The following is a 21,535-nucleotide window of genomic DNA, read 5'->3' as shown; positions in this document are numbered from 1 at the left end:
TACGTAAATAATAATTAAGGAATGAGAAACGAGATTTGATCGAGTAAATTTTCATCCCGATAAAAGACTGATATCCGTAATTTCTTACGCATGATTTATCACGAAAGATAAGCTTGTTCCGTTACGACACATCCTTTCTATCTACGGAAGCGAATTTCAATGATGCTTTTTGATTAATTAAGAGCGACGCGATGATTATTATGATAATTATAACAAACGAATGTTTGATAACGTTCGAACGATAGATTGGAAATTTTCAAACGTAATAATCGCTCGATCTTACCTATAGTCTTCCTCGCATGATAGCAGACGGTATATTGGCGCGAACGGCGTATCTAACGAACAACCGGAAATGTCATGGCGAATAATATTGGTCGAATGTAAATATATAATGTATATTCTTTCGAAGAAATAAACGAATGAGAAAGTCGAAATAAAAAATTTTACTGCCATTTATTATTTTTTTATCTTTTCTGGGTAAATATTTATAAAACGATAAAGAGATAGTGGTAGAGAATATGGAAAGGATTTGCCCGCGCTACGATCGTTTCTTCGTTGAAAATCAGACGTTACGATCTTCGCGAGTTGCGCAACGGACGTTTAGATTCGGAAGCATTGCTACTTTTGGCGCCAAGCAAGTAAAAAGCACGGTACAATCGTATTCCACGGCAAGTGCTGCAAAATATTAGTATGTATAAGTACGGCAATATTAAAATTGCCTTAAAGACTACGTGTAACAGTCATGAGAAATATTTTAAAAGAACATTTATCAACATAACCTAAAAAATGTTATAGTGCCGCCAAGGAAAGCCACTAAACGAACCGCCCAAGCTCCTCCGGCGGGACAAAAGAGGTCCAAGCAGCAAAAAAAAAAGCAAGGTAAACATTTCATCTTTTTTTCATCTTGGCAAATTTCAAATTTCACTTTTATTCACGTCGATAAAAAAATTCGAGAAGTAAGGATAGAATGTACTCTTTTAGCTGCTAGGGTATCATCGCATTTTTTTTCTTTTTTTTTTTTTACATCACGTCTGTTTAATTGTATTTCACGTGAGAGTTTCTTCCAAAATATTTCAATCCTTATCATGGAAAAATCACTAATATTCCTTTTTCATTCATAATTTTCCTTTTTCTTTTTTATTTGTTTCTTTATTTTCTTTTTTTGTCTTTTTCTTCTCATTCCTTTCTTCTTTGGATTTCCCAAATACAGTATAACGACTTAGATGCAAACTATCAAACTTCTCTCGTCTTTGGCAGATTTAACGTTGAAACCCAATTTACGCCAATCTAATACAGGCGGTGATATACTTGCGTTTGGACAAGGCGATGTCGGACAGCTTGGACTGGGAGAAGATATCATTGAAAAGATTCGTCCGGCGACTATTCCTGGATTTCAAGATATCGTAACCATAGCAGCCGGCGGCATGCACAATGTTTGCCTGAGACAAACCGGGGAAGTGTTAACGTTTGGATGTAACGACGAAGGAGCTCTTGGAAGAGATACGTCCAAAGAAGGCTCGGAGACTATTCCAGGTTTCGTCGATTTACCTGGTAAAGCCGTTCAAGTAACAGCCGGTGACTCCCATAGTGCTGCATTACTAGAAGACGGTCGAGTTTTTGCGTGGGGTTCTTTTAGGGTAAGACTCTAATCTCTGTTCTAAAGGAGAGAGGGAGAGAGGGAGAGAGAGAGAGAGAGAAAATGGAATAATAATAAATAAAAGAAAAATTTTCTGATTATTTTAGGATTCACATGGCACTATGGGATTGACGCTAAAAGGAAATGAAAGACTTCCAATAGAATTATTACCTAATGTTAAAGTAGTTAAAGTAGCATCGGGTGCTGATCATTTAGTATTACTTAGCGAATCTGGAAATGTATATACTTGTGGTTGCGGTGAACAAGGTCAACTAGGACGAATAGCTGCTAGAACGGCTAGCAGAAATAGTCGTCATGGTATAGGGCCCTTGTTAACACCCGGAATAGTTGAATTTAAAATTACGAAGAAATTAGAATTCGATGATATATGGGCGGGTACATATTGTACATTTTTAAAAGAATATAATAAAGGAGACATATATGTTTTTGGTTTGAATAATTATTATCAAATTGGTAAGTGCTTGTATCGGGCAACGTTTACACTCACAGAGATTTATAACGTATATACCTAAGTTTACGATTGTAAATTTGCAAAGAGATTTATGAGAGAATTCTTTTAGGTTTAAGTGAGCCTGCTACTCACTTTCATCCACGAATATCGAAAACTTTTAGTGGGAAAGTATGGAGGCATATCAGTAGTGGTCAACATCATACTATCGCTTTAGATGATATAGGTCAAGTTTTTGTAATGGGTCGTAAAGAATACGGTCGTCTCGGCCTTGGACCTAATTGTTCAGACGCTAAAGAATTAACTCTAGTTTCTGCTTTAAGTTCTATGAAATGTATCGATATTTCGGCTGGTAGTGCACAATCTTTTGCAGTAACGGAATTAGGTATAATGATAATAATGATAAACCCACTTGTAACACCAAAGTATTTTAAGACGTACATGTTAATAAGAGGTACCATTTTTTCATACGGGATACATTCTGCCGATTTTAGGAGAACTATACGCGTGGGGAATGGGAACAAGCGGACAGCTAGGCACAGGAGAAGAAGAAGACGTAGAAGAACCTGCACTAGTTAAAGGAAAGCAATTAGAAGGCAAAACGGTAGTACGAGTTTCTGGTGGTGGACAACATACATTAATTTTAGCGATAACTCGCCCAGTGAAAGACAAAACTGCGGGTTAATTGAAAATAATGTAATATTTGCATATATCATCACACATGTGTGATAAAAGCTCGGACAACGAAGGACTAAAAATGTGTGTAAATTAAATGTGCCTAACAACTTTACGACGAAAACGAGGATATGGTTAAGATAATTTTCTCAATGCATTAAAATTTCATCGTTGATACAAGAGAAATTTTGAGATTTATATATATAATGCATTGCTGTCAGAAATTAAATCATTGTTTGTCATAATTATTGGATTGACCTTTGATTTTTTGTTAGTTTCTCTATTTACAAATGTGTATTGCAGAAATAAACTTTTCTACTATTGATTTATTTATATATATATATATATATATATGTTCGTGCATGCGTCGTGCGTGCGTGCGTGTGTGTGTATGTATGTACATATATATATAATTTCTCCTTCAAATTCTGCACAATATTGTTTTTAAAAACGTTGATTTCTATGTTTACAAATCTATTGAGTGATGTTACGTAACAATCTCAAACATGATGTCAATTCAGATTTTGAAATAAATTTGTGTTTATCAATAATTTATACATGGGATATAAATTTTCAATTATCAGATAATCAAATGTAAAATATTCTATTCTATTAAAATCTGTAAAATAATGAGAGAGATAAAAAATTATTGTTTCTTAATAATCAATATTTCTAAAGTATAACTTTATTTCAACAATTTGGTAATTAAATACAGAGTTGTACTTTTTTTTGTCTTTACCCTAATATGCATGAACTACAATAACTTAATGCTCCGACTTAAACAACAGTTAAAGTATGACAACGCGCCGTCCGTTTGCATCCAGAAGAATGGAAAATTCAGTAAAAATTATAAATAATTATAGCACCGTCATTCTGTGAAAAGTACGTGACACGTAATTTAACTTGTCTTTGGTTGTTCCGCTACTTTGTTTTTCATAAAATTATCTTCTTGCATAGAAATTTGTGTGAGCTTCTTTCCTATACGTTCGTGAACGTCTAAATATTTCGCTACGCAACGATCTAGACAGATTGATTCTCCTTTTCCCAATTCCGGTTCAATGTATTTTGGTGGAATACATTTTCTATGGCATGCAGATGTCATACGATTGTACATATCGGACATCATTTCTATTTCCAAATCTTGTACCAATTTCAATTTTTCTTCGTCTAGTTGCGGTAGAGTTGCCATATTTTCTTTGTCAATTAAATAGACAATCAATATAAAATAGTTTAAGTAATTATTCGTCTATGGTACTAGTCGTCCGCATACGCTGCCTTGCTTTCATAGTCTCATACCTTTTAGATTCTATAGATTTTCTTGATAGTGCAAAGCTATATATTCCTAGGGAAACTACTATAGCCCTGCAACAATGATTCAATTATAATTATAAGCGTATAAGAAATACCTAATTTCTCGTAATATCAGTTAATAAGATTTAAATACACACGTGGAAACGGAAACGTTCGTTCTTTCGTGTTATAATAACTTTTCGTTCATTTAAGGTTATAACTGACACAGTACGTCTGACTCACCATTAAAAGTTATATTTGGAAAAGCTAAAAAAAAATGCTTATACGCACCTACCATCCAATAGCTATTTTCTGATGTGGTCCTAATTTCATAGTTTTGGTTTTTAAAAAATGAAACGAACTCTCAGGGAAACGCAAGCCCAACCGTACGATCGCATGAACCATACTGAACAAATACTCACCATATTTTTACCGGCACCTACCAACCGTTATCAATTACAATTTCTATTTTTATTAAAACCCTAGCAGCGTTACAGTATGACCAGAATTGTAAAGCGTCCAAAATAATCTCATATGAATGGAACTTAAGGCGACAAAGAGACACCCATATAGTTCTCTAGTAGAATCAAATATAACCTATAAAACTTAATTCAAAGGGACAAAATTTTGTCCGCTATTACAAACGATGCAACGTGTTGAAACATTGTGGAAACAATTACGTTTGATCGATGCCTTCGGAACGAAACGAACGTCTATAAAATTGTTCAGTACCGAGAAACCACCGGACGACAACATAAAAAAAACTAAGGACGTGAATACCGAGATCAAAGAAATAAAACCACACGAAGCTATTGAGAATAAATTTTCGGATGAAAAGGTAAAAAATGAGTCTGACGAATCGATTGAAGATCTATCGTCCATATCGATCTCCAATATCGAATCGAATAGAATGGAGTCCGACAAGGATTTAACACAGCCAGAAGTAAAGCTGAGCGGATTTGCAGAAACATTTAAAAAGTTTTCACAAATCGACGAACCTAAAGAACCTGAAAAACTTCTCACATTCGCTACCTTACTGCGTCGTTCGGAGTTTATGAACGTATGTCATTTATATTTAATTACTTTAAGACCTATAGTTATATATTTATTTTCTATTGCGAATAATTATATTGCAGTTGGGAGATCCAGAAGGGAAAAAGGTCGTAGGAAAAATATTTAAAACTGTAAACAACGATTTGTACATAGATTTTGGATGGAAATTTCATTGCGTATGTCATAGACCTTTAAAAAATGGAGAGTAAGTATTTAAGTCATATTTATTTTATTACAGAGTAAACAAATAGATGATTTCAACTAAAAATTTATTTCAGATTTTACGTTAGAGGCTCATCGGTAATTTTAAAGATAAAGGATCTGGAATTGTCTAAGAGGTTCCTAGGCTCCACCAAGGATACTACTATTTTAGAAGCAGATTGTATACTTTTAGGTTTGTTACATTCTCCATTAAAAAGAATTAATACTCAATCAGAAATTTCCCAAGTTCAACAATAACTTGATATTGGTTAATTATTGTATTATCAAAGAGATACTGTAAGATTAAAAAAGATTAAAAAAAGATTAAAAAAATATTTCTATGATTCAACCTACTGTTGGATTACCGTATGTCTGTGCATTTAAAAACACAATATTGCCTAGTTCATAATATATAAAATATATAAAATAAATGGAATGTTCAATGCCTGAAGAAACACAACATTGTACAATGGTTCGCATCGAGGTATGGCGTAATCCTTGATCGATTTTGACGAACAGTCTCATCATAAAGATAAATAATAATTTAATATTATAAAAGGGTAAAACGGATCTTCACACGCAACAACTTCCATGGGTCTTATCTATTTATATTACTTTCGGTATAACGTGTATCGCAACTAATATCGAACTAATGGCTATTTAAATAAATTTCAGCTATACGTATAGATTCAACTAGAAATAAAAAATAGAAATTTCGTACAATTAACAAATTCTTTACAAGAAATAATAATCCGTATGTTCTTTGCTCGCTTTTGGTAAATGTGCTATTACTTTCCGTCACAGACATACCTGGCTGTTAGGTTATGCGTAAAGGAGACATAACCTACAGAACTTACGCACTGTACATACGATACGTGCATACTGGGAACGGTGTTCTCCTATTGCGTTTGTACCTCACATTATAGTTCATATTTTGTCCGTACCTGTCGCTGAAGTCACATACTCTCGAAGCAAAAAGTGAGGAACGACCTTAAATGCGAGATATTTGTATCGCTTGTAATGTGCGTATTATAACAGTATTTATTTAAAAGAAAAATATTTCATTGTGATAATACAATATATATATATTTTGCCATTAATCTATTCTGTTTCTTACATAAACATGGTAAGTTAATTATTCTTACAAATACTTGATATAAACAAAATAATTTCCGTACGCTTGTTTGCGATTGTGTGTTTATGGTGCATGCATAATAAGTCAACAATTGTTATTCTTTGTAACGCTTAATATTTTTTTACAGGATTCTGTTTGCTGCGGATGTCAAGGAATAGTTTCGAACGAGAATGCAAAAAATATATTGAATGATGATTTATTAATTGAATCTTCAGATTATATTGATGCAGGTTCAATAGTCTGTAAGAAAATAATTAAATTATATGATGGAATCGAATTATTAACAGGCTATAAAGTTAGTAACTTAATTTTGTTTATTTATGTGTATATACTATGCGGCTTATAAATATAAATTTTATATAGTACATACTAATCGGGTATCATCGAAATGTATTTATTTCAAGGTTCCCAAGGATCTAAGTTCTGCTGTTTTATGCGCAACATGTTGTCAAAAGATAGAATCCTTCACGGTCTTTCGAATGCAACTCTTGGATACGTTTGAAAAACGAACCAACTATAGTAATTCTGAGAATATATCCAAATCTATATCTAATTTAGAATCGTTACAATGTTTGGAGCATCAAAAAAACAGTTTAATTATGGATAAAATTACTGATGTTATTGTTAATAAAATTCCGAATAATTATAGGTTATTAGAACCAAAAATTACAGTCGATGACGGTATTGATGTAATCGATAATAGTATACCCTTAGAATTAAATAATTCATTGAGCGACGAATCTGAAACAAACGATTCTTTAGGAAGTAATAAATTGTCAAACGATCAAGAAAATAATAATCTTAATGATTCAGATTATTCAAACGAAGTTCCAGATATTAATCATTCTAAGGTAGCATTTTCGAAAATACAAGACAATGATATAGAATCGGAAGTTGATATCTATTCTGGAGAGTACGACGAGGTATTGGAATTAGATGTACAATGTAAGAATGACGATATAACGGATTCGGAAAATTTTTCTGAATCCGAAGCAGAAATATATGATTATGAACCTATTGGAAAAAAAATTAAGAACTACAATGCACTGTCGTCTGCTTTACTCTTCTAGCATATTCATTTATCATAAATTTCAAAAAACAATGGTTTCGCTTTACAAGTTGTATCAGAATCTCTTATCGCATGCTATTGAAATTATGTAAATGTTTGTGTAATATACTAACAATCTGTATGTATATAATTTTGAGATATTCAAAGTATTAGAAAAAGTATCGTATTATAAATTATTCTTAAAGAATACATTTATAAGAAAATAAATTGTTTTTATTCTTGTAAACGATTTGATCCCTACCTTTATATGTACACCAAAGTAAAAAATTTATAATAACCGGATTGATTAAGATAGTTGTAATCTAATGATTACAGTGCAGACGCATTTATTTCGTTTGATATCGATACGCAAAAGTGTTAGTAAAGTGTAGTAAAATAACCTTTTTTCTGGAAATGCTTACTTGCGTTTATATTTAATTTGCCACTATTTTACAATACTTAACGGAAAAAAAATTGTAAAAAATTACTCATAAAAAATCATTTTTCATTATAGATAAGATTGTATAAAAAATTTTTTCTTACAATATACAGCGAAGACAGACTTTTACCACTGTGAAAAACCTTCTAGCCGGCCCATTAGCTCAGTTGGTTAGAGCGTCGTGCTAATAACGCGAAGGTCGCGGGTTCGATCCCCTCATGGGCCAGATTATTTTTTTGCTATCTTAAACCGATGATAAAATCTATAAATATAAATGTGAAATATTGTTAAACACAGTTACGTAGTAACTGGTGTATTAAATGCGATTATAATATTTCTTCATGAAATTATGTAGTATACAGATGGTATATATAAACGAGCAATCCATACAAATCAGTATATTACCTAGAATGAACTTTGATAACCCAAATGGTATTACTCGATAACCTCTCACAAATACGTTTGATTGTATTTTCGAAAAATAATATACTGAAACGATGAAGTGATAATTATATATATATTCGCGCGCGCGCGTACGTATGCGTGCCAAGGAATAATACGAGAGCATATAAGAAAACAAACAAGTCTAAATCTTGTTTTGCGTCTTCATTCGTTCGAATGGCTGCATCGACAATAAAATATAAAAATCACGATAACACGAATCATGTAAATAGACATAAGCATTTATCGTTATTACGCAATGAAAGAACTACGATAATTAGGAGATTTCCAATTAATATCCAGTGCGTTCCATGTTACGCTGCATTGTATAGCTACCAAAATCATGTATCACTCTAAAAAACTTCAACTTGTATTTAAAAAGTAAGAGATTGTTTCGTCAATTTTTTTGTATAACACTATCATGTGATTATTATTTTTTTATAGAAATTTGTTAACCTCGAAGGCGCGTTCGTACTGCGAAACTACGCAACTGGCAAAAATCGGCAAAGTAAGATTCAATGTTATACAACTGGTATAATCATATTTATAAAACATAATTGTTTTATATCACAGATACTCATTGCAAATAGAGGAGAAATAGCGTGTCGAATATCACGGACAGCCAAACGATTAGGAATAAAAACTGTAGCGGTGTACAGCGATGTAGATAGAAACGCGATGCACGTGGATCTTGCCGATGAAGCATATTGTATCGGACCGGCACAGTCTAGTCAAAGTTACTTGAGACAAGATAAAATAATATCTGTTGCTAAACGAGCAAAATGTCAAGCGATACATCCTGGGTATGGTTTCCTTTCTGAAAATGTAGAATTTGCAGAACTTTGCCAAAAAGAGAATATAATTTTTATTGGACCTCCTGCAAATGCGATAAGAGATATGGGCATAAAAAATAAATCGAAGGAAATTATGGCCAAAGCCGGTGTACCAGTCATACCAGGTATATTCGACGATCGCAAGCAAAACGAAGAGTACTTTATACTATATAATATGTTTTATTAACAGGCTATCACGGAGACGATCAATCCAATGAAACTTTGTTATCAGAAGCCAAAAAGATCGGTTATCCATTAATGATAAAAGCAATACGCGGCGGAGGTGGTAAAGGTATGAGAATCGTTTTAAATGAAAATGAATTTTTGAATGCTCTGGAATCCGCAAGAACTGAATCACAAAAAGCATTTGGAGATTCAGCCGTTCTCTTAGAACGATACGTTGACAAACCAAGGCACGTGGAAGTACAAATATTCGCGGACAAACACGGCAATGCAGTTTATTTATTTGAGAGAGATTGCTCCATTCAAAGGAGACATCAAAAAGTGATCGAGGAAGCTCCAGCTGTATGTAATGATGCGTATTATTATGAGAAGCGATATTAGTTAAATATTAGATAACCACAATTATATTAATAGAACAAGAAAGTTAAATCTCATGTTTTGGATATATCATGCAGCCTGGTATATCTCAAGAGCTACGATTGGAATTAGGCGAAACGGCTGTCCGTGCTGCAAAGGCTGTAGGTTACATTGGAGCTGGTACTGTAGAATTTATAATGGATCGAACTAACCATAAGTTCCATTTCATGGAAATGAATACGCGTCTCCAGGTAGAACATCCTGTTACAGAAGTAATTACAGGATTAGATCTTGTGGAGTGGCAATTAAAAGTAGCCGCTGGTGGGGTGCTTCCTCTCAAACAAGAAAAAATCCATCTTCGTGGACATGCTTTTGAAGCTAGAATTTATGCGGAAGTAAAATGTTCAATTTTAAGTCGTATAACATTTAAATAATAATAAGTTTTATCTTCTTCTTTTTTTTTTATCTCGTGACAGACTCCAAGAAATAATTTTCTACCTGGTGCAGGAAATCTGTTTTATTTGAGAACTCCCGAGACATCGGAAACCGTTAGAGTCGAAACTGGCGTTAAGCAAAATGACGACGTGCTGGTTCATTATGATCCAATGATAGCTAAATTAGTGGTTTGGGGATCTGATAGAAATGAAGCACTTAGAATTCTTAGATCGAAACTTTGCGAATACAACGTGAGTTTACAAATTTTGGGTAAAAAATATTATAATGGATCAAAACTGTTATTGCTATTTTAAGTTAAAAATTAAATGTTTCCAGGTAACCGGACTTGATACGAATATTGAATTTATTAAAGATTTATGCCTCCATCCAGATTTTCAAAACGGAGAAGTTCATACGGGTTTCATAGCAGAAAATAGCAAAAAGTTATTCCCAGATTTACGTGTTCCTAACGAGACGTTAATTCAGGGTGCCATGGCACTAATTTTATACGAGGAAATGAATGCCTTAAGTATATCTTTAAAAACAAATAATCCTTTTAGTCCATTTGCTACAGAAACTGGACTAAGACTTAATCATGTTTTAAATAGAACATTCAACTTTTCTGTTGACAATAAGAATATGGAAGTGAATGTAAAATATATTGAGCCAGAAGTATTTTCTATGAGAACCAACAATATTGGACCATGGAGGAGAGTAATCGGTACATTGAAAAAAATAAATAATGCGTTAGAATTAAATACAGAGATAGACGGAGTAATTACGAAAGCAAGGGTTACAAAGCTTGGAAATAGATTGCACTTATTTACTAATGTAAGTTGATAAATCAGTTTTGAAAGAACGTATAATCGTTATTATACAGATTGGACGCTAGAAATTATTTTTCTAGACTCGAGAGTGGCAATTGAATATAGCGAATCCTAAATTTCTATCCGAACTCACGAAGAACGTAGAACTACAACCTTCCGCGGTGGTTAGTCCTATGTCTGGTATAATAGATAAAGTATTTGTCAAAAGAGGTGATAAAATTGTACAAGGTGATGCATTAGTTGTTATCGTTGCTATGAAAATGGAAGTAAGTTCATTCGATTAAAAATTATAAAAGTATTCTCTTATAATCCCACGATTCATTGTCATTTTTTATAGCATCTAGTTAAAGCACCCGTGGACGGAATTGTCGAGGACGTTTTCTGTACGGTTGGCGACAAAGTTTCGAAGGACGAATTGGTCGTGAAACTATCGGAGTAAATTGTAATATAAAATAAAATTTATATATTTTTTGAAAAAAATTCAATTCAAAAATTACATATTTTATTACGATAAAATTTAATAAAGTACCATTTGAAGATACTATTCGAAGATATAATAATTATCATACGAGTACGAATATTAGTTCGAACATCGAACGAGTGCGAGTGCGAGTGAAAAATGATTTTAATGCAAGCTTTAATTAGGCGCCAATTTTGAACGTCGGAATTGCGTCAGCTGATCGATGACGTAATAATCAGCGAAAAGATGGAAGTGTGAACGACATTAACTAGTGGACAACTCGAATTTCACTGGTTTCCGAAGAAATTCTGTTGCCTTAAGCTTTTTGTCCAAAAAATTTCATCGTTTTGTGGCGCCACTTCCGCCTTGGCAATGCTACGAGTCGTCGCACACGTGAATCCTATATAGCAAAGTTAAATGAAGTAGCGGGAACGGATCTCTGTTGCTTCGATTATATGGTTCATTTATTATTTATTATTTATTTTTGTTATAAAGTATTCATCGGGTTACGTATATCTTCTTATCGTTAAAGATATATTGCTCGTATAAACTTTGACATCGTCGTATTAAGCTCTAAAATTAATGCTTTCAAGTGTCGGAACTAATACATATCAGCAAAGGTCACCTTTCTGATAACATTAAGCACATATTATTATTGTTATGCTCAAGATGTGTGACTTGTGCAGTTAAAAAGTTAATCCTTTTAATTTAATTCGTATCCGGAATGGATCTGCCGGAAACACAAGTTTGTTACGATTATGATGACATACCGACTCAAAAGATCGAACAGCCCGTAGGAAAGGAACAGAATGTACAGGTAAACAACGACAATTTACTTATTTGCATCGAGTCGAATAAACAATGGAAAATGTTTCAGATTGCCGTATTGACCGTCAATTCTACTTCATATCCCATTTATAAAGGTATTAATAAAATAGGACGACATCCAGATTGTAATATTCTTTTTAACGATCAGGTATTCCTCGATTAAGTCTTTAAAAGTAGCATAAATAATTTTTATATACTCGATTGATTTATAATTATTTTGCACGTTTAACGGTAGGAAACTTGTTTCGATATACAGCTTTATTTTCTTCTTTCCTTCTAACAATATCTCTCTTACAGAGTATATCGAAATATCACGCAGAAATAGAAATAAATACATGCCCGACGAATGCTTGGATATGCGATCTGAATTCTTCCAATAAAACGATACTCAATAACGTAAGTCGAACGAGTATTTCATTCGTCGTTGGAATTTCGAATTTATGAAATTTGTTTCGCGATTTCATCTCATACAAATTATTTAAAACGACACTTTTGTTTCAGATTGTTTTACGCCCTACGCGTTATTACGAATTAAAGAATAATAGTATTATTGAATTTGGTAGGATAAAAGCGGTTTATAAGACATGCCGTTTGGAAAGCGAATTCGTTATCCCCGAAACACCCGTACAGTCCAAGCAAAGAAACGCAACGGCTGTAATTCCAGAAACGCCAGATTCTTCATTGGTGAGAATGATTGTAACGTAGCGATACAAAGTGAAGTAGAAACGGGGTGCTGTTATCAAAAGGTATAGTTATTCTTTTGTGTTTAGAGTAATTCGTCAATTTCGAACGAAGGTGACTCAACGAGTGCAGCGGCGCAAGAATGTTGCAGAAAATCCATTTGTTTACGGCCTTCCACGAATCAGCTGCCGCAAAAAGTATTAAAAGGTAACGGCAAAAATAACGTCGTTACGTTGTCGTCGTTATCGGATTCGAACGTTAACGACGAACGACGAGAAACTGACATCGAAGGTAAAAAAATGGAAGATAACGGAACAACGAAAGATGGTGATGAATCTATCGTGCAATTATCCGATAAAGATAAAAGGAACCAAGTGTCGGAGTATTCTTCTGAAACGAGCCATTTTTCTCTGGAAACGGCATATAACGTCAGCGCGTGCGAACAGAACGAACGAAGTACGAGCTACGAATCGGAAGATATATTTGAGTCAGCCACGCAACGTATTAATATTTATTTGGATTCGGCAAATGTTAGAGAGTCGTCGCCGGCGAAGAGGAGAAACAGCGACGACGAAGACGTTGATACCGATGACACAAGTCAGACTCGAAAAATATGCAATGCCCCGGCATCGAGTGCTCCCATAAAGAAAACAAATTCGAAGGATCGAGTCGAAGAATTAAAAAGCATAGAAAACGATATTGCTTTGGCGACCAAGTGCATTCAATCGAGAAAGGATCCTATAGATCCGATTACAAAAGAAAGTGAAAAGGAATATATCGACGACTTGGATACCTTGGAAACTCAATTGATATGCTTGCCCGACTTCATTAATAATGCGAAGAGAAGAAAAACTGGAGAAAAGGAAAATGATATCGATACGTTGGACACGCAAATAATAGACTTGCCGGAATCGAATCATGGTGCGATCAAAAGTCTTGCGAACGTGCAATCGTATGAAAAAAAGGATGACATTATTGATATCGATTTATTGAATACGCAACCGTTAAGTACAATTTATGCGGTCGACGGCAAGCCGTCGTCAGCCGAGGAGGTACGATCGAATTTATGTAATGATACTAGTATAGAGGACATCGATTATGAGACGGCAGCTACCCAAGTAATCGAAGAGATGGAAGTAGTATCTAAAACGCAAAAGATAAAAATGCAAAATGATGAAGCTAAAAGGCGCAAAATCATTCTTAACGATACTCTCGAACAGAAGTTAAACGATATGTTCGACGAGGTTAACGACGAGGAGGTAACCGATGCGACGGCGATATCGACTCAATCTCTGAGAAATATTCTAGAGTTATCTCGATACAATCTCGATCGAACGTCGAATGAAGACTCAAAGTTGGCGGATAATGCGGTCTCGGCTCCAGTAAAAAATGCAAAATCGGTTGAATCGAGTCGACGGACATCGGATTCGCAGGATACCGAAGTATATTTCGGTAGGCTTGTTTCCAAAAGAAAACGAAACGTTCTCGCTGATTCTCAAGAGATCATTCATTCGAAAGTTGCAACCAGTAGTCGCCGCGGGACGAACAAAGTTAGAAACGCGAAAAAAATCGAAACGGACGGGAGCACCGTTCGTTCCGGAGAAACTATCGATCGCATAGAGAAGGATTTATCAAATAGTTTCGAGATTTCTTCGCGTTCTTCGAAAGAAACTGCCGGCGAACGCACGAAAACAGGGGCAAAATTGTCGGAAGAGAGAGACGACGATATCTTGACTCGACTGCCGGAAGTCAACATATGCGGCACTCTTTCGGACGCTCGAGCCGTTGCATCGACACCGTTGTTGGAACAAACCAGATCTACGCGCCGTTCCGGCAGTAAAAAATCTGACGAATCTAAAATCCGGGAAACTAGATCTACTGTTAAGAACGTATCCGAGACGATGGAAGATGCGAATTATGAAAATCTAAGAAAGATGGCCGAAGATCTGATTTTCAACGGAGAGAATAAATCGGGTCGTCGTTCTATGGAGAGAAAAGTGGGTAAAAGGGAGAAAAAAGTAAGCAATGTAAACTCGAGCAACAAACCTTCGGTTAAAACGAGGACTAATAAAATGGATAAAGGAAACGTCGGAAGAGAATCCGAAAGTATTTTAACTTACGTGACCAACAAAGCCCCAAAAAGGAATATTCGATCCATGACCGAGACAGACTCGAAAAAAGAGATCGAAGAACGTCGCGCGAAAGAGAGCAGGGGAAACGGTAGCGGTATGAAAGATACCAAAGCCGGTGATACGTCCAACGTCGACATGGGAAAGGAGTCGCAAGAGGTCGCAATGATTATGAACGATTCCTCGATTGTCCAGCCAAGAAATATTCGAAAACGTAAAGCGACGAATGCCAATTCGGACGGTGGTACATTAAACGACGACAGTAACGTTTCCCGTAAGGGTCAAACGAGCAATACGCGCTACGAAGTATCGCGAGTTAAACGAACCAAATTCGCTCAAAATAATTCCTCGCAATCGTCCGTTGATTCCACGACGGATGACACGTCATCGACCGTCGATAACGAGGATGATTTTGCGATATTCAACGCGAGATCACGATCGACTCGTTCGACGCGAACGATCACGGAGAAACGGAAAAATGAAAATAATGCAAATGGTCCGAAGAGAACGGGGAGAAGGAACAACGATACTTCGACGGACGAAGAAAGTAATAGAAAAACTCCCACGATAGCTTCGACGCCTACGACGCGTAGAAGCGTGTCCTTTTTGAGCCCGAATACTTCATTTTCTGCAAAAGAAAAAATTCTTTTCACCGGTATAACGGACGACGAATACGCCAAAGTGTTAAAAGTATTAGGTACTTGTAACTTTTCTTTCTTAGCGTTTCTATGACGAACACTGTATCGTACCAAACCAATTCGTCGGATCGCGTCATTATCGTTATTTTATTATCGTTTTGGTTTCTCTTTCGTTTCATTTCTTTTTCTTTTTTGTTTCTTCTAGGCGGTACAAAGGTGGAAGATCCTGCGAAATGTACTATATTGGTTACAGACAAAATACGTAGGACGATAAAATTTCTTTGTGCGTTAGCGAACGCAGTGCCGATAGTATCTATAAATTGGTTGCACGAGAGCAAAAGAGCCGGCCGTTTCTTAGATTGGGAGAATTACATGCTGAAGGATCCAGCTATGGAAGCGAAATATGGATTCAGATTACGGAAGAGCTTGGACAAAGCTAGAGAAAGAAAATTGTTGGACGGTTACGTAGTTTTGTTAACTCCAAATATAATATCGCCGCCTATATCGGAACTGAGAAGTGAGTTTTTTTTTTATTATACCTTGTACTATACCGAGGATACGAATAAATCAAATCATTTAATTTTTGTTCGTTTCTATTTTGTAGCCATGATCGCATCGTGTGGCGGTAAAGCTTTGTTACGGCCATCTGCGAAATTGTCAGAAAAAACAATAATTATAAGTCATCAGGACGACTTGGATAATGCTCGAAAATTGTTATCGAAAGTACCTAAAAATGTAACGATACAGTCTACAGAGTTTCTCTTAATTGGTATCTTAAAGCAAGAATTAGATTTCGTTCGACATAAATTAATTTAATTCTTCCATTGATATGGGATCATCGGTGCCTATGCGATTAACACGATATTTTCTATCGACGTAATACGGATGTTTTCTGTATATTCTAGAGCATTTCGATGAAAACGTTTAAGCTATCATTTGATAATTTTACTTACGCAAAGGACGAATGTTTGTGTATAAATAAATATTTCAAAAGATACGCTATAAAAATAAGCGAATGGAATTTGTGTATTCGCTCATCAACGTCGTTCGTTACCAGACGCGATATATCTTGATTTTACCTTATGGTTCGGGAGAAAAAAAAACGAAGAAACGATTTCTACGTGTGTAATATTTTGTATCGTGCACAGCTCACACTTATAAATAAATTCAATGTATAATCCAATGACGCAAAGAGCGATGTAACATTCAGAAAGATATTTTATTAGTCTTTATTTCGTGTATGTCAATTATTACACAGACTTTAACGCAATATAACACACTTAAGTGTCAAAGATTTTTCATGGTAAAAGTTGGAAAAAAAAAAAAAAGAAACGTGAAAAAACTTATCGATGCTAGAAGTAACGATTTGGCGAGAAGTAATGACGAGCCAAGAAAGTAAAGCTCATGTCGTTTCGTTTAATAACATTCAAACCCGATGGCTGCTCCGCAAAAGAGAGTATTATCACGCGAGTTTACAATCGCGACTATTTCGTATTTTGTTTTGTTTTTTTCTTGTCGTTGGTTTATCCTTTTTTTACGAACGAATCAATGGCATGTATGCAAACGACGTCGATCGTTCATGCTTCTCCGAGCGCGAACATAATCGACGGTCTTGACGTATCGTAGAAACTCCATAATCTAATAATATCTTCTCTAGGAGTAGTCCGAATAAGAAAAGAGAAAAAAGAAACTTATGAACTATCGAACATCGAAAGACTATTCCGATATCACATAACGCTATCTATCTTATCAGTAATTTTATTGCGAATGAGAAGTCATGATCGATGAATAAATGCATTTGTCGACAACGCTTTTATTTATAGCCGAGAGTCCCCGTATCTCCGGGTAGTAGAAAGTCGAGATGAGATAATACTTCCACGGAGGTGTAACGGCCAATGTTAAAGGACCTGCAACGAAAACAAAGAAAAGAAAAATATACGCCACACACACACACACATATGTAAAACGTATTTACGTCGTTGCTCGTTACCATCAACATTTACTCGTCCTTTGTCATTAGCTTATATTTACTAACGCGTCTTTAAATTAGTTCAAGAGGAAAAACAAATCCGATAAATTCGTCGTAAAAGTCGGAGAAATATTTTCTTACGGAATGTTGGGCGTAGAATAAGCGAGTGCATTTAAAATGGCTGCCGCGATAAGAAAAGTAAGACGCAGTACACGGCGAGGATCGATTTATTAATTTTCGACGGTAGAGACGTACGAGTTATTGCGTCTAATATCAGACATAATATTTCTCGAAAGCGACTACTAACGTCGAGAGACGTAATGCGATTTGGAACGGAACGTACGTATCATGGAGCGTTACCGTTTCAACGTTAAGGGAAAAAAAGTTTAAACAAACGAGACGAAGCGTTATCGTGTCGTGTTGTAAAGGGAAAAAACGATCGATTCGTGATACACGTACGCACGTATGGAAAAATGACGACAAAGAATACGAAATAAAATATTTACCAGAATCTATCTACGCTTTGGTCTTTCCTTGTTGTCTTTTGTTATGTTCGGAATTCATGAGCTTCGTTAAGATCTTTCTGGAATGGCCGCTCGGATCGAAATGATTGGTATGAGCGTCGGCTTCGCGTTTCGATCGTTGTTTGCCACCGTGACCGGTGAAAATGTGCTTGTCGTAATCGTAGTTGAAGTGCTCGTACTCGTCGACGTAGTAGTTATCGGACATAGTTTCTGCTTTTGTTGTATCGCACAAAGAGACTTTGAAAAATGCTCAGTAGCGGTGATCAAGGAGACTGGAAAAAAATCAACCGTCCTCGGCGCCGATCGTATCGAGTCTACGCTCGATTCGATACTAATTTCGATGACGTTCTTGCGAGTACTTTTATAGGATACGCTCGACCGTCTTTGCGCATGCGCAATTCGCAGTAACGTATAACGTCACAACGGAGCCCTGTCCTCTCTTCGTCGTCATTTCGTTCCTAAAACGACCAGAATGGAAGATGCCCGTGTCGTTCGTCAGAGAATCACTGACGTGCGTCTGGCTTGTGAAAATTACATAAATCGTTGGAATTACGCGAAAAAAACGATATATCGAAATTTACGCAGCATTCGAGAGAGAACACTTTTCGATACTTCATTCGCACATCACCTGAAGCGAATAGCTGCGAATAGGTGCGCTGGTGTCGCTAACGACGTTTCTGCACGGATACGCAGCGATATTTATCGTCCCGCAACAATATCGCGTTTCGTACATACTACGCATGTTCCCTCTTAATTGCGATCTTAGCAAGAGAGAGATAGGATGTTCGTTTGAACGGGAAATTCGATCGAATCCTCTCGATTCGACGCCTCGGAAATATCTTCTTTCTCCTTCTACCAAGTACGATCGTTTAAAAAACGTTAAAGGCTCGAAAGTTACGCTCGAGGATTCATTCGTCGAGATACTTTTATCGTTATCGAGTATCGACGGTAACTCGGAAAGAAACAATATACCTACGCGTATGAACGTACTACGCAGAGAAAATTCTAGAATACGATTATCACACAAGTCTCTTACAAATATTTCTTGTTATCTGCAGTAAAACGTAAATGTTGCATCACTTACGCTTGTTGCTACACTTTATCGATTCAATAATCGTCAAGTACAAAGATAATCGCGCGAGACTTACGTTCCAGCGATTGCTATTGGGAATATTCCAGAAATCGAACGCATTGCTTTTCTTTCTCATTTAAATTTCTCCTCGAAATCGTTCATCGTTGTTAAATTAAAAAAAGAAAAAGATAGGTTATAAATACGTCGTACGGGAAACGTCGATAAGAGATAGTTGCAACAACGATCAAAAGGAAACAAGAAAGAAAAAAAGAAGGAAATATCCGAGTACTACTATAATTCATCGTATTTACCGATAGTTCGTTCTTCCCGCCTGGTTCGAATTTACGCGCGTCTTAGATTTCGTTAAATAATTTGATCGATCGGTTCGTAATATTCGTAATTATTAAATATACATTTCGCAGGCTTATCCCATACTCTCCAGTATTCTGGCTTTTCGACGTTAAAACGACGTCAAAGAACAATGTTCTCTAGGTGAGTTAAACTCTTTTCGAACGTTGCTTGCTCTCGCTACGCGTACTACGAGCTTCGAAACGACACGTTTGAGGTTATATTTACAAAAAAAAGGTAGCGTGATATTACAACGATCGTCGATATATAAATGTACAAAAAGAATCGTAAGTAGTTGTTACAATTTTACCTTATGACATTCGTTCGTCAACGTTACTAACCTTTTCGAACGACTATCATAAAAATATTTTTTCCGACATAACATTATTTAACTAGGTATACGTGTCTATTTAATTGCCACATAATGCTTAGAAAATACAAATAATCTTGAACAAACGTATTCGATTGTCACGCTCGTCCGTAAAGAAGCATCGAGGATAAAAGATGTCATTTTTACAAATTAACTTATCGCATTTGCACGTGGAAATATGCTCAAGATAGTCGACTCTATGTACATACACGTAGACATACGAAAGGCGCGAAAAAGATATTTATTATATTTCAGCACTATGACTAATCGCCCATTGTCGTTCGCGCGCGAACGATGCTATAATAATATTATTATTTACACTCGAAGATCGAGATAAGACTGTCACAACGCAATTCCCGTTTTCAAGCCCAAGGCCGGTTCGATTCCAAGTATTATCTTCGTTCTCGTGTACGAGCTAAATACGAGCGATTCTTTCGCTTAAATTTAATCGTAAGAATTCGCTATCTTTGCGAAACTCCCGAGACGACCGGTATACAAAGTCCACCTTTCTCCTTCTCTCTTCTCGAACTCTACTCGTAGTTGGCTCGCTGAGACGAGAAAGGATAGTAATCTCCCTCTACGTGAATCATAATTAAAACGGATTGTAGCGTGCGGATGGAAGGAGAACGTCTAGGACAGGGGGAGAGGGGGGAGAGAGGGAGAGAGGGAGATACACGTTGACGTACGTTATAGAAAAGAGATAGACGATTGTGTCGTTATCGACTAGCGAATACCGTTAATCGATCTGCTTCGATCGAAACAAAGACGATTAAACTACGGAAACTGGTTTGGCCCTATTTCGACGGACATACGCGTGTACAAGTTTAAGCATATATTGTAAAACGTACGCGTCCCTCTAAAGCATAAAAGATCGTAAGCGAGTACTTTATCGAAGATTCGGACAGAACTCTCCGACTGACGGATGCTACGACGGAGCTAATTCACGTAGACGTAAACAACCGACGTGGGACGGAATTAAACGACCTCGTTTACCGTGACCTTATGCAAACCGCGAGCGGCTTCAACCTCGAAACTTCAGGTGGATATTGAAAATGCGCTAGCCCGTAAAAGCCAAGCTCGTTCGCGAACGATCGGATGCCGGCCGTACGTGTGACGAAACGAACGAATGACGTGTCCCCCGAAGTCGGCGAAAGAACAGAGGAACGTTTATCTTCGATTGAATAACCATAGGGTTATCCGTCTTTTTTTTCTTTTTTTCTTTTTTTCTTTATATACATACATACATATAAGATATCGGTTGACACATTGCCAGCTCATTTTTATTTTTATCAACTTCATATATAGGTATATCGGTTACTTTTAATGTGCATCAGAGGAAACAACGATCGCGGTTAAATTTCGTTTCAACGGACGCTAAGCGTTCGTTAAGGACAGATAAGAGTCTTTGACAAGGCGTCTCCTATGTCAACGTTAATTCAAACGAATGAAACTCGTGACATATTTATAGGACAAATTGTGATCGACGGGAGGATG

The 21,535-nt window shown here is 36.0% G+C and overlaps 5 protein-coding genes, 1 long non-coding RNA gene and 1 other non-coding gene across 18 annotated transcripts; 4 read left to right on the top strand and 3 right to left on the bottom strand.

The window, feature by feature from the left end:
• Positions 1-560: 560 nt before the first annotated feature.
• On the top strand, positions 561-3,009 carry LOC127071222 (regulator of chromosome condensation). 2 transcript variants are annotated; one of them, XM_051010260.1, is made up of 6 exons: positions 561-688; positions 796-879; positions 1,297-1,637; positions 1,744-2,110; positions 2,218-2,490; positions 2,600-3,009. In XM_051010260.1, coding segments are annotated over exons 1-6 (1,257 nt in total). In that variant the 5' UTR covers positions 561-687; the 3' UTR covers positions 2,791-3,009. The 2 variants fall into 2 exon arrangements, with proteins under 2 accessions (XP_050866217.1, XP_050866216.1); XM_051010259.1 differs by having other exon boundaries at positions 1,258-1,637.
• A 438-nt stretch (positions 3,010-3,447) lies between these two features.
• LOC127071235 (mitochondrial import inner membrane translocase subunit Tim10) lies at positions 3,448-4,528 on the bottom strand. 3 transcript variants are annotated; one of them, XM_051010278.1, is made up of 3 exons: positions 4,493-4,511; positions 4,229-4,337; positions 3,448-4,142 (listed from the first exon to the last, which is right to left on the bottom strand). In XM_051010278.1, exon 3 carries the CDS (start codon positions 3,967-3,969, stop codon positions 3,679-3,681), a length of 291 nt encoding a protein of 96 aa, XP_050866235.1. In that variant the 5' UTR covers positions 3,970-4,142; positions 4,229-4,337; positions 4,493-4,511; the 3' UTR covers positions 3,448-3,678. The 3 variants fall into 3 exon arrangements, with proteins under 3 accessions (XP_050866235.1, XP_050866234.1, XP_050866236.1); XM_051010277.1 differs by lacking the exon at positions 4,229-4,337 and having other exon boundaries at positions 4,362-4,528; XM_051010279.1 differs by lacking the exon at positions 4,493-4,511 and having other exon boundaries at positions 4,229-4,351.
• Positions 4,529-6,383: 1,855 nt separating this feature from the next.
• On the bottom strand, positions 6,384-8,158 carry LOC127071239 (uncharacterized). Its single transcript, XR_007784948.1, has 2 exons — positions 8,051-8,158; positions 6,384-6,699 (listed from the first exon to the last, which is right to left on the bottom strand). It is a non-coding gene; the product is annotated as an uncharacterized LOC127071239 (long non-coding RNA).
• On the top strand, positions 8,099-8,172 carry Trnai-aau (transfer RNA isoleucine (anticodon AAU)). Its single transcript has one exon. It is a non-coding gene; the product is annotated as a tRNA-Ile (tRNA).
• A 451-nt stretch (positions 8,173-8,623) lies between these two features.
• Positions 8,624-12,300, top strand: LOC127071216 (methylcrotonoyl-CoA carboxylase subunit alpha, mitochondrial). Of its 6 annotated transcripts, none has more exons than XM_051010243.1 (10): positions 8,624-8,768; positions 8,832-8,895; positions 8,961-9,345; positions 9,411-9,745; positions 9,859-10,155; positions 10,237-10,446; positions 10,532-11,026; positions 11,103-11,288; positions 11,360-11,464; positions 11,668-12,300. In XM_051010243.1, the coding sequence occupies exons 1-9, from the start codon at positions 8,731-8,733 to the stop codon at positions 11,459-11,461; spliced, it is 2,112 nt and encodes a 703-aa protein (XP_050866200.1). In that variant the 5' UTR covers positions 8,624-8,730; the 3' UTR covers positions 11,462-11,464; positions 11,668-12,300. The 6 variants fall into 6 exon arrangements, 5 of the variants coding, with proteins under 5 accessions (XP_050866200.1, XP_050866201.1, XP_050866199.1 ...); XM_051010244.1 differs by lacking the exon at positions 11,668-12,300 and having other exon boundaries at positions 9,859-9,925; positions 10,016-10,155; positions 11,360-11,566; XR_007784945.1 differs by lacking the exons at positions 11,360-11,464; positions 11,668-12,300 and having other exon boundaries at positions 10,532-10,724; positions 10,804-10,916; positions 11,076-11,211.
• LOC127071215 (uncharacterized) lies at positions 12,154-17,090 on the top strand. 4 transcript variants are annotated; one of them, XM_051010239.1, is made up of 7 exons: positions 12,154-12,299; positions 12,360-12,458; positions 12,608-12,706; positions 12,812-12,994; positions 13,081-15,817; positions 15,964-16,275; positions 16,363-17,090. In XM_051010239.1, exons 1-7 carry the CDS (start codon positions 12,207-12,209, stop codon positions 16,572-16,574), a joined length of 3,735 nt encoding a protein of 1,244 aa, XP_050866196.1. In that variant the 5' UTR covers positions 12,154-12,206; the 3' UTR covers positions 16,575-17,090. The 4 variants fall into 4 exon arrangements, with proteins under 4 accessions (XP_050866196.1, XP_050866198.1, XP_050866195.1 ...); XM_051010238.1 differs by having other exon boundaries at positions 12,207-12,458; XM_051010241.1 differs by having other exon boundaries at positions 12,202-12,299; positions 12,360-12,405; positions 12,608-15,817.
• Positions 16,959-18,597, bottom strand: LOC127071236 (nuclear protein 1). The gene is made up of 2 exons (XM_051010280.1): positions 18,234-18,597; positions 16,959-17,665 (listed from the first exon to the last, which is right to left on the bottom strand). The coding sequence occupies exon 1, from the start codon at positions 18,454-18,456 to the stop codon at positions 18,244-18,246; it is 213 nt and encodes a 70-aa protein (XP_050866237.1). The 5' UTR covers positions 18,457-18,597; the 3' UTR covers positions 16,959-17,665; positions 18,234-18,243.
• Between the last annotated feature and the right edge of the window lie 2,938 nt (positions 18,598-21,535).

The sequence above is a fragment of the Vespula vulgaris genome, chromosome 21 (genome assembly GCF_905475345.1).
Source record: "Vespula vulgaris chromosome 21, iyVesVulg1.1, whole genome shotgun sequence".
Taxonomy (NCBI): Eukaryota; Metazoa; Arthropoda; class Insecta; order Hymenoptera; family Vespidae; genus Vespula; species Vespula vulgaris.
The sequence above is the reverse complement of the archived record's forward strand: the minus strand, read 5'-3'. Positions and strand labels throughout refer to the sequence as shown.

Bases quoted from the DNA above. Each gene is read 5' to 3' on its own strand.
- LOC127071222 (XM_051010259.1), top strand. The intron at 880-1,257 runs GTAAACATTTCA...CGTCTTTGGCAG, and splicing joins GCAGCAAAAAAAAAAGCAAG to ATTTAACGTTGAAACCCAAT. The intron at 1,638-1,743 runs GTAAGACTCTAA...TGATTATTTTAG, and splicing joins TTGCGTGGGGTTCTTTTAGG to GATTCACATGGCACTATGGG.
- LOC127071235 (XM_051010277.1), bottom strand. From the start codon at position 3,969: ATGGCAACTCTACCGCAACTAGACGAAGAAAAATTGAAATTGGTACAA.
- LOC127071216 (XM_051010243.1), top strand. From the start codon at position 8,731: ATGTATCACTCTAAAAAACTTCAACTTGTATTTAAAAA. The intron at 9,746-9,858 runs GTATGTAATGAT...TATATCATGCAG, and splicing joins TGATCGAGGAAGCTCCAGCT to CCTGGTATATCTCAAGAGCT. The intron at 11,027-11,102 runs GTAAGTTGATAA...TTATTTTTCTAG, and splicing joins GATTGCACTTATTTACTAAT to ACTCGAGAGTGGCAATTGAA.
- LOC127071215 (XM_051010238.1), top strand. From the start codon at position 12,207: ATGGATCTGCCGGAAACACAAGTTTGTTACGATTATGATGACATACCG. The intron at 12,459-12,607 runs GTATTCCTCGAT...TCTCTCTTACAG, and splicing joins ATATTCTTTTTAACGATCAG to AGTATATCGAAATATCACGC. The intron at 15,818-15,963 runs GTACTTGTAACT...TGTTTCTTCTAG, and splicing joins CAAAGTGTTAAAAGTATTAG to GCGGTACAAAGGTGGAAGAT.
- LOC127071236 (XM_051010280.1), bottom strand. From the start codon at position 18,456: ATGTCCGATAACTACTACGTCGACGAGTACGAGCACTTCAACTACGAT.